At 36.5% G+C, this 17,236-nt stretch overlaps 1 protein-coding gene across 3 annotated transcripts in view; it reads right to left on the reverse strand.

The window, feature by feature from the left end:
- Positions 1–17,236, reverse strand: part of RC3H1 (ring finger and CCCH-type domains 1) — an 84,926-nt gene that overhangs the window by 26,998 nt on the left and 40,692 nt on the right. For all 3 annotated transcript variants that reach the window (XM_047840822.1, XM_047840820.1, XM_047840821.1), the window contains exons 4-9: positions 16,684–16,923; positions 16,062–16,237; positions 12,396–12,596; positions 8,768–8,900; positions 4,039–4,157; positions 1,924–2,036 (exon numbers count right to left, since the gene is read on the reverse strand). In XM_047840822.1, coding sequence (XP_047696778.1) covers positions 1,924–2,036; positions 4,039–4,157; positions 8,768–8,900; positions 12,396–12,596; positions 16,062–16,237; positions 16,684–16,923 — 982 coding nt within the window. The remainder of the gene's footprint in view (positions 1–1,923; positions 2,037–4,038; positions 4,158–8,767; positions 8,901–12,395; positions 12,597–16,061; positions 16,238–16,683; positions 16,924–17,236) is intronic.

The raw sequence follows: 17,236 nt of genomic DNA on the forward strand, positions 1-17,236 counted from the left end.
AATTTGATAGTTCAAAATATAATTTTGTCTTAATTTGTATTTAACAATCAATGAAGTTGAACATACTTTTACATGTTTATTACTATTTCTTCTGTGAAGTGCTTATATGTTCATGAGCCACATATTTACTGGTTCTTCTCTTTCTTACAGATTTGTAGCAACTCATTTTGTGTTAGGGGTACGTCCTCTGTATGTCATTTCCCCAGCAATCTTTTTTTTGAATTCTGGTGTTTGGGCCTTATCTTAACTTTTCTGTAATCAAATTTATCAGTCTTCTCCTTTATGGATGCTGGGTTGTCATTCTTGAAAAAATCCTTTCCTATTGTAAGATTAGGTTAACAAAAACAGCAAAGATCCCTAAGTAGTGCATCATTTCCTTCTTAAAGATTTAGATCTCTGATACGTTTATAATTCGGTTTGGTATAAAGGTAAGAATTGAGTTCTAATGATTTTTCAAATGGACAGCAGTTGTTTCAATGTCATCTTCTTTGTTACTGATGTGAAACTCCATCTTCAGCACAAATGCTCAGTTCCTATTGTGTCTGGCATTCTTTCTAGATTTTCCATTGTACTTCATTGATCTAGCTATTCCTATGCTAATACCAGTCTTTATATGCACTTCAGCTCATAATACACTTTAAAAGTTGATAGTCTAGTCCAGTCTGTTGAAAACTTCTTTTTTTCAGAATTTCTCTGGCCGTTTGCACATATTTACTTTTCCCAATGAATGATTTTGTTAGATCCTAACAATCATCATGTTAAGGTTTTGATTGAGATTTCACTGAATTTACTGAGAAAATAAAACCTGTATAATGGGAATTTTTATCCAAGAACACAGTATCCTTCTTTATTTATTCAATTCTTCTCTTTTTTAATTCAATTTTATTTTTTGAAAGATTTTTTTTAGGGGCGCCTCGGTGGCTCAAGCAGTTAAGCATCTGACTTTGGCTCAGGTCATGATCTCACGGTTTGTGGGTTTGAGCCCCGCATTGGGTTCTGTGCTGACAGTTTAGAGCCTGAAGCCTGCTTCTGATTCTGTCTCTCTCTCTGACCCCCGACCCCATGTTTATTTTTGAGAGAAAGAGAGAGAGAGAGAGAGAGAGCGCGTGCATGCACATGTGCACACACAAGCAGGGGAAGGGCAGATAGAGAATCCCAAGGAGGCTCCATGCTGTCAGCACAGAGACGGATGCAAGGCTTGAATTCACAATTTGAGAGACAATGACCTCGGCTTAAATCAAGAGTTGGAGGCTTAACCAAGTGAGCCACCTAGGTGCCCCTATTCAATGCTTATTTGCCTAGGTAGCTTACTAATTCAATTCACACAGGTCCTCAATATTTCTTGTTAATTTTTTATTTGGTATTTGTTGTTGTTGTTGGTGGTGGTGGTAATGCCAACGGGAGCTTTAATTTCCATTCTGATTATGTTTCCCATTTTAGTTTATATGAGTACAATTCATTTTCTTTTCTTTCTACTATGTGCTGGAAAATTTAACATCAGTGGAGTTATTTGATCTTTGAAATTTAAGAGAACCTGGGAAGTTAAGCCTGGCAATAAAATAATTTCTTGAATTGAGCAAAGGGCAAGTTTTCCCACTGGAAATACATTATTCAATTATTTAAAATCAGTAAGTTAGAATGGATGAAAATTCTTAAGAGTTTTAATTTTGGGGGGAAAGTGCAAATGACTCACTTCTATATTTAGTTTCCTATTTGTGGGCACGATGTAATGAAAGCTGAAGAAACTGCTTCAGTTTTCTTAATTTTTACAATTCTGTATTACTTTCTAAATATTTCCCATTCATTAAAGAGAACGCAACTACTCTTTTTCTGTTTCTCAACAGTGGCAAATTATTCTTAGTAACTCTACCTTATTTTATAACAAGTTATTAGAAAGTTGAATTTGATAACCTTTACACTTACTTCTCCAGTTCCTCCTGTGAGTGTGCAAATGTACAGCTGGCCCCACGTGGGCATCCTCCCCTCTGCTTCATATCTCGACACATGTATGTTTTATATTTGCTGTGCTGTGGAGGCTGAGACCAAAATTAAAACATTAGACGCTGACTTCAGACTAACTCACACAATTATCTAGACTGTGCAGAGCAAAAAGTCACTTAGAAAGTCATTCTGTCTAAAGTCTAGGAGTCCAAAAATAATTAATTAAAAGAACAGAGTCCTGATTTTTTCATATGTTGGCATAACGTCTCAAACATGTAACATCACATAAATCCTGGATTACATGTCATAAGGGCTTTATGACTTTCTTTCCAGGTTCTATAATGGACAAACCACTGGAGTTTAGGACCTTCAAATGTCTAATGTATGTCCTAATATTTGTTTTGGACAATATTTAGTATAGCTATACTTCCAATTATGTTTTCCTATGAGACAACACAAATCTATAGTAGGCTCCATAACTGAAAAATACTCTGCAAACAATTCTTGATATGCAAAGAACATATCAAGGACTTACAATATTTCTAAAAGTACAAATGAAACTTATTATTTGCAACTCCCATACAAGACAAGGAGGATGGACTTGGGGAGTTAATGAGGTATCAAACATAATACTAAGTTAAATGAAATTTGATGCATTTTATCACTTTTTACAGAACTTAGATTAATCTTATTATTTTTGTTACATTCTTTATGATGTCTAATGGAACAGAGATTTAAAAATAAGTTTTTAATCTTTATTTCTTATCATAAAATAAAGTCTGGTCTATGCTTAGACTATTTAAGAATTGTACCCATATTATTCTACTCAGCAGAATACTTTTTAAAAATGACTTTTAAGCAATCTCTATACCCAACATGGGGCTTGAACTCACAACCCCAAGATCAAGAGTGCTCTACCAACTGAACCTGTCAGGCATCCCGCACCACCACCCCCCCCCGCCCCCGCCGGCAACTCAGCAGGATATGTTTAATATTTCTTGCTTCTCAAAGAAAAAAGAAATATTGAAGAAGCTACTGTGTGTGTGTTTTTTTAATTTAAATATTTATTTCAGGGGCGGGGAGCACAGAGAGAGAGAGAGGGAGAGAATCTCAAGCAGGTTCCGTGTTGTTCAGCTCAGAGCCTGACGTGGGGCTTGAATTCACGAACCTAATCATGTTGTGAACCGAAATCAAGAGTCAGACGCTTATCTGACTGAGGCACCTAGGCACCCCGGAGAAGCTATTGTTAATATTTACCTGAACCATATAAATTAATATAAAATTTTAATTTCACAAGCTTACGAATGCAAAATAGAAGATCTAATAACTCTAACATGAATCCTGAGGGCAAGATAAAATTATTGGGAATAAAATTAAAAACCAACCATAACATAAGCTCTTACATTTTACTGCCATACACTTCATTTAAAAGTATTTGAAGACGGGCGCCTGGGTGGCGCAGTCGGTTAAGCGTCCGACTTCGGCTCAGGTCACGATCTCGCGGTCTGTGAGTTCGAGCCCCGCGTCGGGCTCTGGGCTGATGGCTCAGAGCCTGGAGCCTGTTTCCGATTCTGTGTCTCCCTCTCTCTCTGCCCCTCCCCCGTTCATGCTCTGTCTCTCTCTGTCCCAAAAATAAATAAACGTTGGAAAAAAAAAAAAGTATTTGAAGAAAATTTGGCCCACTGGCACAACAGACATTATATGGATAAAAAATGTTAAAATACTGCTATGGAAAAAGTATTTACAAATGTGTGAACAGTACTGGACAGATACAGCATTAAAAAGTGATATATATTGTCTAACTGAAATAGAATAGGAACCAAAGAGAATCATTTACTTAAATACATACCTTTACACACAATCAAATGCTGCTATATATTCAATGTGAAACATGACTCCAATACAACATTAGATCAACAGGATTAATTTCATTGTTGCCACATAAGATTACTAGACTAATCCATTAAATTGGCTGCTCACCATACTAATTTACAGTTCTACAGTCATAGTCTCAAAATATTCATGTCATCTTGTCGGCTTTGTATCTGTCACAACATCCACAGTGCCTTACTTCTAAGTTTCAAACATTCCCCTTACCTGCTGTTGGTCTGTTCCCTTTTTGCTATGGTTCTGGATATAGTCTACCAGACCATGGACCACGGTACGCACAGCCACCAGCCCATTTTCTAGCTGTTCCCAAGTGGGAGGAGGAGCATCTACATAACAAATTAAAAAAATCTTTCAGTGATGCTATTTGATGTTCCCACTATGGAACTAATTAAAAGAGTTAGTATCAGAACTTCAATGAAATCAAGTTAGGCTTCATGTAGCTTTTCAGGTAATAACTTATTTGCCTAAACATCATTTTAAGGAATGGACTGTAAACTAAAATAACTACAGGGACAGGGAAGCTAACATAAAGAAATTAAGTACACCAGACAATAAATGGCGACTGCCATTAGACCCTTAGTGTTGGAAATGACAACAGAAGAGTGACAGGGGCTGTGCTGAACTGGAGTATGTCCCACATCTATGGTTGTGGTTACCTGTCAACTTTAGTGGATTGCTATGATGTGATGATGCAAAGCTAGCACTGCCAGATACACACTGTTCCCTAAGCAAAACTGAAATTTGAGATTTTCATGTAAAATTACCAAGTTTGTAGGTATCAGAATCTAAAAAATTCAGAATATTATGCAGATCCATACTGTGCGGTCCAAACAAAACTTAATAGTGGACTAACCAATCTGTAATGTCCATTTTGAAATTCTGCATAAATCAAGTATTGGTAAACAGAATGTTTACGAAGTTTAATAGAAGAGTTACTATATAAAGCAACTCTACTACGTATCTTCTTCATTTAGTAAGTATCTGTCCAGTGCCAGCGCTGTGATTTTATAAAGGAAAAGTTAACCACAAATATGTTCTCTAAGAGAAAATATAAAAAGAAGGGAGAAGACAAATAGAGAACTTCCTGTTGGAGACATTCTGAAAGACTTCTAGGTGATGGATGGCAAGTGAATGAGGCTTTGAAGGACACGTGGAGTTTCACTTGGAAACAAAATGAAGATGTAGAGAAGGTGAAGAGAAAAGTCATACAAAAGGTATTTTTCAGAATACCTACTAATAAGTCGTAGGTATTGTTCTAGTTGCTGGGGAAGCAGTAGTGATCAAAACAAAAATCCATTATATTGAAAGAGAGGAGACAGACAATAAGATAACCAAAATACAAACTATTTACATAACGATGACTTGGATAAATGGAGCAAAGAGGGGGAGTGGGACGGGTATGTGTAAAACTTTAGACTGGGTGGCCTGAGAAGGTCTCCTTAAGAAGGTCACATTTGATTAAAGACCTGAAAGAAGGCATGAGTATGTCTTGTGGATATATCAGGAGAAAAATGTTCTAGGGAAAGGTAAGAATAAGTGAGAAGGCTTTGATGTGGTAGGATGCCTGGCATGTTCTGTAGAGGTGAAACTGGAAAGGAATGAATCAGGTGGAAAAGAATAGGAGACAAGGTTAGAAAGAAGTAAAGAACCCCAGATCATGTGGGGCCTGGTAGGTCACGGGCAAGAGTTTCACTTTTAGTGAATGATGGAAACCATCAGAGAACTTTTGAGCAGAGGGTTAAGAGAATCACTCTGGCTTCTATGCTAAAAACAGACAGACAACAGGAAGCTATTCCATAATCTCTGAAGAGAGATGAGTGGTAATAGTGAAGGTGATAAGCAGATGGATTTTGAAGGGAGGGCCTACAGAATATGCTGTTGGATCACATGTACATATGAGAGAAAAAAAAGTTATGGAGATCTCTAAGGTGTTTGCATGGAGGAAATGAAATGGAAGGTTGGAGCTGCCACTAAAAGGAATGGGAGTGGGGTGGGAGCAGTGCTTAGAGCTCACTTTTGGACAGGTTAAGTCTGAAATTCATACTAGACATTCAAGTAGACCTTCTGGATATTGAGCGAGAAGGTGGATATACAAAAGAATTCAGGAAGGAGGTTTGGGCTGGATATAATACATGTTTCTCAGATACGTTTTTTGTTGTCGTTGTTCATTTATTTATTTTGAGAGAAAGAGGGAGAGAGAGGCAGAGGGAAAGAGCAAATCCCAAGCAGGCTCTGCTCTGTCAACACAGAACCCGATGTGGTGGCACCCAATCTCCCGAACCGTGAGATCACAACCTGAGCCCAAATCAAGAGTTGGAAGCTTAACCTACTGAGCCACCCGGGTGCTCCTGTTTCACAGATTCAAAATCAAGTGCTACATACACCATTATTTTATGTGTCACCAAAACAGAAAATATATTGTTAATTAGATTATCATGTCATTATTTATACAGATGCATCCCAATTTCAGAAATGCTAAGATCTGAAAAAAATGTGGGCTTCAGAACTGATGAAATATAGTAAATTTGTGAGTTGTATAAATACTATTTAAAGCTATGAGACTAGAGATTATCTAGGGAATGGGTATAAACAGAAAAGAGATACATGGATTAAACTATGGGAGCAATCCAAAAATTAGAGGCTATGAAGATGAGAAATCAGCTCAGAAAGGAGGCTCAGGAGGGTCCAGTAAAATGAGAAGGAAACCGTGGTGGCTTAGAAGCCGAGTGAAGAAAGTGTTAAAGAGGATCATACAGTGAACAACAACATTAGATGCTGCTAACAGGTCAAATAAAATGAGAACCAAGAAGTGATGTTTGAACTAAGTACATGGAAGTCATTTGTGACCTTGACAAAGCAGTTTTGGTTGAATAGTGGAGATAAATGCCTGATTGGAGTGAGTCCAACAGCAGGCAAAAAAAAAAAAAAAAAAAAAAAAAAAGGAGGGGGGGGGACGGGGAGCTGTGTTTGTTGACAGAAATACACTAGCAGAGAAGGAAACTTGGTGATATAGAAAAGAGGATACTAGAGTGACATACTTGTCAAAACGGTATTAGAACACGAGATGAGAGAGGGGCCTTAGCTTAGAGGCACAATTTATCCACTGTCACACAAGGAGAGCAGAAAACACTGTCAGGAATGCAGACAGACAGGCTGGTGGTGGGTGGGGCAGTGAACGTGAGGAAGTGCTCTTTTGATTGCTCAGAATAAGAAAGCACCGTAGTGAAAAAAGAAAAATGACTGAGTTCTAGGAATATATCTGACCTGGTTTGATTAAGCAATTTTGGTAGTAAATCCTATTAAGGTACGTTGATAAAAACCGGAGGGCCCTGAAGGCCACTGTCAAAAGTTCCAAACCTTATTCAATAAAGCAATGGGGTGCCACTGAAAGTTTATGAGCAAAGAAATAAGATCAGAGATGTGATTTATTTTGCAGCAGTAAGTGGACTGGATTGGAAGAATTAAAAGAACAGAGGAAAATGGAAGTCATTTGGTCTTGGGGAAAATAATGCAGCCCTCACCCAGGCATATTAACAGGCATGGGATAGAGGGAGATTGTGAAAAAAGATAGATCTTATTGTCTGAAATGGTATGTAGAGCAAGTGAAAGGCAAAGATATGAACTAGGACAAAAGACTCAGGTTTTAAGTGTAAATACCTCAGACAGTGAGGTCATTTAACAGAGAAAACACAGGAAGAGCTGGTATCAAGTGAAGAAGAATTTGTGTTGAAGAACAAAGAGGAGATGATGGAGAATCTCAGAAAGCATTTGTAAAGTAAGTCTGGAGTGATGAAGAGATAACAGCGTTAGAGATATTTGGGAATCTGTTCTCTGCAGAGAGTAACAAATGACCATCACCAATAGAATGCAGAGAAAACAAAATTCTAAGAATACAACTGGCCTACTCCTCAGTGGGCAAGAGAGGAAAGAGTGGTCAAAGTAAGCATATCTTTATAATAAGGGATCAGGAGTTTTTTTGTTGTGTTTTGAGGGAGAGAAAGCATGTATACAGGGAGAGAGAGAATCCCAAGCAGGCTCCATGCTGTCCAGAGCAGAGCCTGACATGGGGTTCGATCTCATGAACCGAGAGATCATGACCTGAGCTGAAATCAAGAGTTGGATGCTTAACCGACTGAGCCACCCAGGGGCTCCAGGAAAGTTCTATATTAAGAAATTAGTTAACAACATCATCAAACGCTAAAGAGAAACCAAGTAATTTGAGGACTGAGAAGAAGCCTTTGGAATAAGAAATGGGATAAATTGCTAGTGAATGGTAAGAGTTTTAGCCAAGCAGCATGAATAATACACAGGGACAGCAATAGGACATAAGGATTTTAAAATACCTTAGATGTGAAAAATGAAGGTTGAGTGATTTTCAGGTCAAGGGGAAGGAGTAGGAAAAGGGCTGATAAAGTAAAACTATGCAAGAGAGGATACTTGATGAATGAGACACCATTATCACAGAGAAGGAAAAATCTGGGACCAAGAAAATGCAACTAAGGACATATGAAAAATATGAAATATATATAGAATTGCATTTCTATATGTATGTGTGTATGTATGGACGTATGGGTGAACTCAAGCTCACACATACATAGTGAGACAAAATGAGAGAACTTGAGTTTCGTCAAAGCAGATGAGAATGGTAAATACAGCATAATTTTGTGATGCAAGAAAGAGAAAACAAAAAGGATCCCAGAGTGAATTACTTTCCTGGTCAAGTGAGCAATACGGCAAAAACTATTAAGTGTTAGTTGAAGCAATAAAGAGATAGATGGACAAGATCGTGGTCAGAAATTTAAATACTGTGTAAAAGGTCTGGAGTAACCACTCTGGGAAATTCTTGAGGAATGCAACAAAAGATAATTAAAAGAATCACTGAGCAGCACTGAGACACACATAGGACAGTCCACTTATTTTCCTTGGGTTTATTTACCTGGACTAGGGTCAATGTTTGCCAGTAGCTCCAAATGGGGTCTTAGTCGGTTCAAGTTTGCTGGATCTCCAGTTCGCTGGAGAGCAATTGTTAGTTCCTGAACACTTTGTGCAAAAGACGCTGGGGTCTGCAACTTAAAAAAGAAAAATATTAACTTTCCAAAAACCAGATAATCCTTTTAAAATAAAAATTACTTAAAATATTGCAATCATTTTTGCAATTTATTACCTTTAATTTTACCCTCCCACACATTCCATGCTTTGGCTAGAGACTGAATTACCTGCTGCCTCAACAAAGCCTGCACTTCCCTGCATTCACAGCTTGACATACTGTAAACTCTCTTCCCTCTGATGCACATTCCTCAAATGTGAGACCTTTCTCAATTCCTCAATTTGGAAGTAGACTCTTTACCACCTTACGTTCTTAGAGCACTATTAGTTTGGCTCTTGGAGTGCTTCCAAATAACCGAAATCTGGAGTCTCGAGATAAAACTATACAATACCAAGAACAATGAAACTGAATTCCATCAAACTAGCTTGAGTTCAAGTTCTACTACTGACCAAAGATCATGACACTGGATATAACCTTTACAGACTCAATCTGAAGTCCAATTGCTATACAGACTAAATAATTTCAAAAGTCCACTCCAGCTTAAAAAAAAATCTTAGAATGGTTTGGGATTCTTGGAAGCAATCAGATTGTGTATTTTTCTAAAGCTTTATGACATACTTCTCACATTAACTCTCCTAAGATGGACACACATATGAACTTTAAGAGGGGAAATTGATTAGGTTATAGTGACTAAAGGGTCTTACTTGGAAACATTTAGCTCTCTATGTAGTTTATTAATATAGATCAGAATTGTTTCCCCACAAAAGATCACTCTTTAAAGGTAATTTAAAAAAAAAAGCATACATTTTAAAAAACATGAAAAATAACAGAACTATCATTTGAATGCTCACATGCCTTTATTCAATTTTTTCATCTTAGCATGCTTTTTATACACTTATATAATCAGCCATTTATGAACTTATGGTTTTGGCTACCATTAATATTATAACAAAAGCATTTTTATATTGCTACCCTTTTCATTATGAAATATTTCAAAGTGTCTAATATAATGACGACACCCATGTATCTACCACCAGGACTTAATAAAAATATTTCACTGACTTTTAAAGAAATTGAATGTTATATATCAGCTGTAGAGAGTATCAGTCCTGAAATAACTAATTTTAATCGCCATATAACGGAGTTCTGAGCAGAAAGATAGACAACTTCTTTAACAATCTGTATATGTTCTCCTTTATAAATAATGTAGCAATTTAATGCCTTTGAGCTCATAACATTTTTGAAAGTTTGGATTATTTCCTTAAAATAAGTTCCTGGCAAGATTAAATTTGATCAAAAGACATGAATATTTTGTTTTTATTCACTGACAAATTGTTTCCCAAAAGATCTGTAATACATTTTACAAACCATCAGCAATGTATGGCAATATATGTCTCTTTGACTAATATAATAGGCAATATTTGTTATGTCACTATTTTAATGGTGTATTGAATTATTACTGGAGTTGAGTTCTATCCTATCAATTAAATGTATTTCCTCTTTGTGAACTGATAGTTCATGTTTCTTTGTCCACTAATTTACTATGATTATTGCTTTCATATCACTTTTAATAAATTATCTGCACTGTCCAACACAGTAGTTATTAGCAATAAGTGGCTATTTAAGTTTAAATTAATAAAATAAAATAAAAATGTAGTTCTTCAGTTGCACGCTCACATTCTGGGTGCTAAACAGCTGTAGGTGGTTAGTGATCACCAATTAGACACTGCATTTATAAAACATTTTCATTACCACAGAAAGTTCTACTGCTCTGCATGAAAAGATGCCACATACACTGCAAAGTTTGTTTACCAGTTTGTTGTAAGAAGGTCTCTGGATATTATTTGAACTACTGCTCATGATGTGAGGATACTGTTATAGGATAAATTATATAGTCTAGTTCACACAAAAAGGTCAACCTCCTTAGAGAATCTTTGTAAAAGCAAGCCAAGTTTATTTTCAGAGGTAGATAGCTACTCCTATAAGAGACCATTACTAAAGTTTCAAAACATTTTCATCAGTCAGCTGCATAATTTCAGACCTAGGAGTTGGAGGTAGAATTTGGGCAAAAGTATCTAGAAAAGATTTATACGACAAAAATATATTACATTGGAAATTATGTAACAGGCAGTTATAAAACACATTTTGCAACTGTCCTTTGACATCAATACACTACTCATCCAAAGAATCCTATCTTTGGGAACAGCCAAAAAAAAAAAAAAAAAAAAAAAAGTGGCAGAATAGTCCGGAAAGAGATTTTGTGGCTAAGAACATAGATTCTAGAATCACTATACCCGAGTTCAAATCCAGCCCCATCACTGATTACCTATATTACCCTGGAGAAATGTATTTAACCTCTCTCTGTCTCCTTTAATAATACCTTTAAGACCTTTAATAATACAGGTCTATTAAAAGGATTAAATGATTATCCCACGAGGCATTAGTAGGCTCTCAGTAAGTGTTAAATAGTATTATATTTAGACTACTCTTACATATTGATCTTAATTTCTGCAAATTGTGAGGTGGGTTCTAATGAAAACAAGTATTTAAGGTAAAATAGTACAAATTAATGCTATTACTGAATGCAATATATTTACATGCTGCTTTAAGACCTTTTTTTTTTTGCACTTTCATATATTTCATGTTGAATTACAACAAAAACAATTACGGTATTACCCTAGCTTTAACAAAATTAAATACAGTTCTTAGAGTCAGCAATAATGGAGCTACTCTAGTACTCTTAGTGATCTTTATATCATAACAAAGAACAGAAAAAGTAGAAATACATTTATTGAAAATCTGATCAAACCTAGAATGATTCAGTAACTTATGTGAAATTATTGTGACTGAGAATCTTAAGAAATCTCAACTTATACATCTTCCAGACCATTAAATGGCTGTTATAGGAAGACAATAAAGGCCTTTAGAAAATGGGCTTAATGATTTAACAATGATTAAAACTCAGAGAAGAAAGAAGAAAGAGAGGCAACAACAATAGAGATGGAAGACACTCAAGAAGAATACAAAAGAGTGTAGGACAAAGCGTTAGAACACTACAGTGAAATCTTTTTATTTTTTTCTTAATGTTTTTATTTATTTTTGAAGGGGAGAGAGATACAGCATGAGCAGGGGAGGGGCAGAGAGAGAGGGAGACGCAGAATTGAAAGCAGGGTCCAGGCTCGGAGCTGTCAGCACAGAGCCTAATGCGGGGCTCAAACTCACGAACTGTGAGATCATGACCTGAGCTGAAGTCGAACGCTTAACCGACTGGGCCACCCAGGCTCCCTATAGTGAAATCTTATATGAATGATGTCACTTGTACATCAATTTAATTTATATGAACAAACTGGTAATGATGTGACTAGTTATGATACTCAGCTACAGATAACATAACTTGTAAGAAAAGCCTGACATATGGTATTCACTCTAACATACATTTGTTAAATAAATAAATTACTAAATCATCAATTATCAAAACTCCAAGATGTGTCCAAGTAAGGAACATAAAAGGGTCTACCTTGTCAATGATTGACTGCATATGAGACTTGTGAGACTGGTCTCCATAAAGCAATGAGGACCATTGGTCTGGTGCAATCCGTAAGCCTGCTTCCATGGCAATCTGCACTATCTGAGAGTCGTGTTCTCGCCGCAGAGCTTCATAGGTTCTAAATTCTTCCTTCAGCTGCATCAAAGAAGAGTCTTCATCACGTTTGGTGACCTAGTAAGACACACATAATCTCATGAGTCAGGTAAGAAACAAAATGAGTTTGTATTTTACATGAACACATACAGAGAACAATTTTTAATATAACAAATTTCTTTTAGCAACAATAGCAAGATAAAATGAACACACTGTTTTGCGTGTAAAACATTTCCCCCTTTATAGATGTCAAACTCTTCTGAATAGGACTTACAGAAAGAATGACTATGTGCTGGGGCAAAGTCCCAAGATTGGATAGACCTTAACACATATACAGTTTATTTAAATTGTAGGAATGTGTATATGCATTTTCCCCCTAAACGTTTATTTGTTTAGGAGAGAGAGAGAGAGAATGAGCACAAGTGGGGGAGGGGCAAAGAGAGAAGGAGAGAGAGAATCCCAAGCAGGCCCCAGGCTCAGCACGGCGCCCGACATGGGGCTCGATCTCACGACCCTGGGATTGTGACCTGAGCCAAAATCAGGAGTAGGACACTCAACCAACTGAAACACGCAGACATCCCTTCATATGCATTCCTGAAAAGAAGAAAATATGTGGGGCGCCTGGCTGGCTCAGTCAGTGACAGCATGTGACTCTTGGTCTGAGTCATGAGTTCAAGCCCCATGTTGGGTGTGGAGCCTACTTTTTTATATATACATATGTCTGTGTGTGTGTATACACGTGTGTGTCTGTGTGTGTGTGTATGTGTGTGTGTACGCGCGTATGTGTGTTAAGGTAAAATATATTCTACAGTATATTAGGATACAGGTGATCCTGGACGAGATGAGCCTCTGGCCTAAACCCCACTTGACTCAAAATGTAACGATATAACAAAAATAACAGCAGTAACTACCTCAACAAGCTTAGAGAATTCAATGAGTTAATATGTCAATATGATGGTTAATAAGTTAACACACTGACTGGCACATGCTAAGGGCTCAATAAGTGTTAATCATTTTAATCACTAAAAGATATTATCATCATTATTATTTTGCACTTTCTGATGGTGGCCTGGACTGCAAAACTCCATGGAAAATTAAGCTAAGCACAGATTATTCATTTTTAGAATCACGCCAGCATCTGAATGGTGCTCTGTTAGGAGTACCACCTAGCTCAATGCCAAGCAAGCCCAACAGTAATAATCCACAGTTATGAAGAAGAAACATACATTGCTTTTTTCACAATAACTGCATGAGTATTTTTTTCTTTTTTAAAAATCATTGCTTTATTCTCGTAAGGTCTCAATTTCCTCTAGTAGAAAATTTTCATTTTTTTTCCATCAAAGAAAAACTACAGAATATGTTAGTCAAGATTTCTAGGTCACACTGACATTATATTTTAAAATGTATTCCATTCTTATTCCAAGAAAGTCTAACTTAAATTTTGTTAGCTAAGTCCGTACAAAGACCAACTGATTAAAAGAAAAATTTTGTTAAAGACTTGTTTGACTTGTTAAAGGCAAGTCAAAAGACCACACGTGTATGAGTATGTACAAAAACATACTCTCAATATAAGCTAAATATTATTAAAATGTAGAATGTTTTCTATATGATATAATAGGGTTCCCTGGACTTGGCTCTCAAAACTCTCTTTTAACTAAAAACAATCAAAGATTTCCAAGAGATGCAATGTCTAAAGTAACTCCTGGAACTATAACTGTACTCAGAAGGACCAGAATTATCCCAGTTTGAAAAGGTTTTTCAAATGGAAATAAAAGAGATGCTAAAAGGACATAACTAGAACACAGCTATACGGACACATATAGCTGCAAGGAGGAGGGAAAAGCTTAGAGAATTAAATGAGTTAGTTTAGTTAATGTTTAATTGTTAATATGTTAACTGTTAATAACTGCTAATATTATATTAAATGTTAATAACTAATAGTTAATATGTTTAGTTAATTTAGTTAATATGTACTAATAGTACATTATTACCGGCAAGAGAAGAAAGCAGGCAGACAATAGAATAAAGAAACATAATCATGACTCAAGTGAAAAACTGGATTTTTTGCAACTTCCAATCTCTTTTTAATTATATTAATACTTCTAATTAGGATTGAAAGAGGTTCACTGTAGGTATTCTAGGGTTTTTGGATCCCTACTTCACAGTAGGGAAGTAGGGATTACTACTTCACAGGAGAAGGCTAGATTTCCTTTTCTTTCATTTTCTTTTTCAAGCTTGCAATACTGTATCTGTCTGGTGCTGTTAGTAGAGAACAAAGAACTTTGGAAGCAGACAGACATTCTAAACTGTATTCCAGATGACACTGTAAAATCATGTTATTACAATCATTACAACAAATGTTGTTATTCGGGGACAATCTGAACCAGTTGGGAGTTATTTTGGCTAGAGTTTCTCACAGTTCCAGAGGTGCTTACGGCAAGGACAGGGTTGGGTACAAACCTGGAGTCCACAGCACATTTTCAGTATATATATTTAATCTGTCTCTAGAAAGAAACTTAAGAATATTGGCATTTAGTTAGAGCTTAAAATTTTTTTTTAATTAAATTGGTATGCTTTCCTGTTGATTCTGTGAACCATTTCATCTTTCTCAGAAAATGAGAACATAGACAAGACTATAGTAGGACATAGGATTCTTTAGTTTGAGTGTCAGATGAGGGGACATGGTGACCAAGGAATGGATTTCCTTATAGGCTGTATGAATTAAAACAATTTCAGAGGCATGCCTGGTTCATGAAGTACTAATTATGTGTTGTGTCAGAAGTAAGAAGCCTTAGATGGGGCACCTGAGTGGCTCAGTTGGTGAAGCATCCGACTTCAGCTAAGGTCATGATCTCATGGTTTGTGAGTTCAAGCCCCATGTCGGGCTGGCTCTCTGCTGTCAGCGCTGGGAGCCCGATTCGGATCCTGTTTCCTTTTTCTCTGCCCCTCCCCCAGCTGTGCACACAGGCTCCCTCTCCCTCTCTCTCAAAAATAAACATTAAAAAAGTTAGAAGAAGAAGGCTTGACATTAAGAAGTCAGGAAAACAGGATGAAAAATAAATGATACATAGTGAGCACCAATGTTGGAAGCAGTGCTGATTCAATCTGGGATACAAAAGAAGTCGTCCAGCATTACTATCTACACTGAAAAGAAAGTGGCAAATGGAGCTCCAGTACTGTTTTAACCCCACTGTGTATATGGAATTATAGCAGGAGCAAAGAGCCCAATAAAATTTCTTCCTGCTTCAATGACTCTCTGCTCAGACCAATTCTGCTTATAGTCTCAGCGGGGAAATGACACAGTTTAATGGTCTCTTCAAATATAAACATCTATATAAGCCTCGGTTTATGTTGTTCACTATCTAATATACAAAATTCAATGTAACAAGATTTAACTTTAATAGGATACCATCTACATTCTTGAAATGTTGAAATTTTCTGAGGGGGCAACTTTATTAAACTCAAAGATTTACTATTTAAGTTGGGGAAAAAGACAAGGTTTCCTTTCAAGCCCAAATGTAACGCTGGTTCCCTGGTTCATACCTTGAAGCAGGAGGCTCTATAAAGGAGCTGGACAACATGCCCAATGCTAGTTTTAGAGGCTTGAGGAAACCGTGGCTCCAACCTTTGCACCACAAAGAGAACCAATACTTTTCTTGACAAAGCAGAACCATCTTCCAAGGCCAAGAGAACCAGCTTTAGAGCTTCCTCCTGCATTGCTAGGAAAAGTTGGGCAAAACCAGAATTTATCATATGCAAAGATAAGACACATCTATTTATTAGAAGGGCAATACTCAAAAACTTCTGCAGGTGCCACTTAATTAATAGGCAACACGACACAAAAACACAAAAAGTATTCACAGTTATACTTTCTAACTATTTGGGGGCAATTTTATACTACACTCTATATATTTTACTTAAGAAAACAGATAAAAAATTAATACATTCAAGAAATATTTCTATCAAAATGAAAACTTTTGCCATTAAAAGTTTTAAGTGCTCTAAAAAACTGACATGGAATTGCCCAAGCCATGATCGTCAAGTGGGATATTATTTTGTAACAACAGATATTGCAAAGAACTAGTCTTTCTACATGGCACTTACAGTTCTGACACCATACTTTTAGAATTACTGGCATAATAAATATCAAACTTTAATCACATACCTGGTCCAAGGAACTGGCAGCCCCTAGCTCTGACTGCTGCCCAGAGATTGGAGGACAGTTGCTGAGGATTTTGGTGTTGAAGAATGAGCTCTGTAACTGTTCGTTCACCTAAAGATCGAGCTGCTCTCATAGCACGAATCCTGCCTTCCTCTTCCACAAGTTGGCAGTGGACCAGAGTCACCAGCTTCCTCTGCATTGGGCGACTCAGAACACTCTGAGTAGTGCTATTCAGACCCACTCCTTTAAAAGAGAGTAAAAAGTTATTTCTAGGTTTACAATGCAGCTTTTAAGAGTCCAAAAAAATTTCCTCTGATGGGCTGACTGACTTCATGGATATGTGAACAGCTCTGGTTTCTACTAGGATATTTAAAATAAACAAGAGATAAAATGATATAAATAAAAGCCTCGTTTTCATTTTAAAAATATACAAAAGTTGTTATATCATGTAAAAATAATATTCATTGTAACATTAAATATATTATTATTCATCACAACCATGGAGGGACAAAATTAATAATTAATTTAAGACCCAAATCTTGAGGTCATAACAATT

This window comes from Prionailurus viverrinus, chromosome F1, assembly GCF_022837055.1.
Source record: "Prionailurus viverrinus isolate Anna chromosome F1, UM_Priviv_1.0, whole genome shotgun sequence".
Classification (NCBI taxonomy): Eukaryota; Metazoa; Chordata; class Mammalia; order Carnivora; family Felidae; genus Prionailurus; species Prionailurus viverrinus.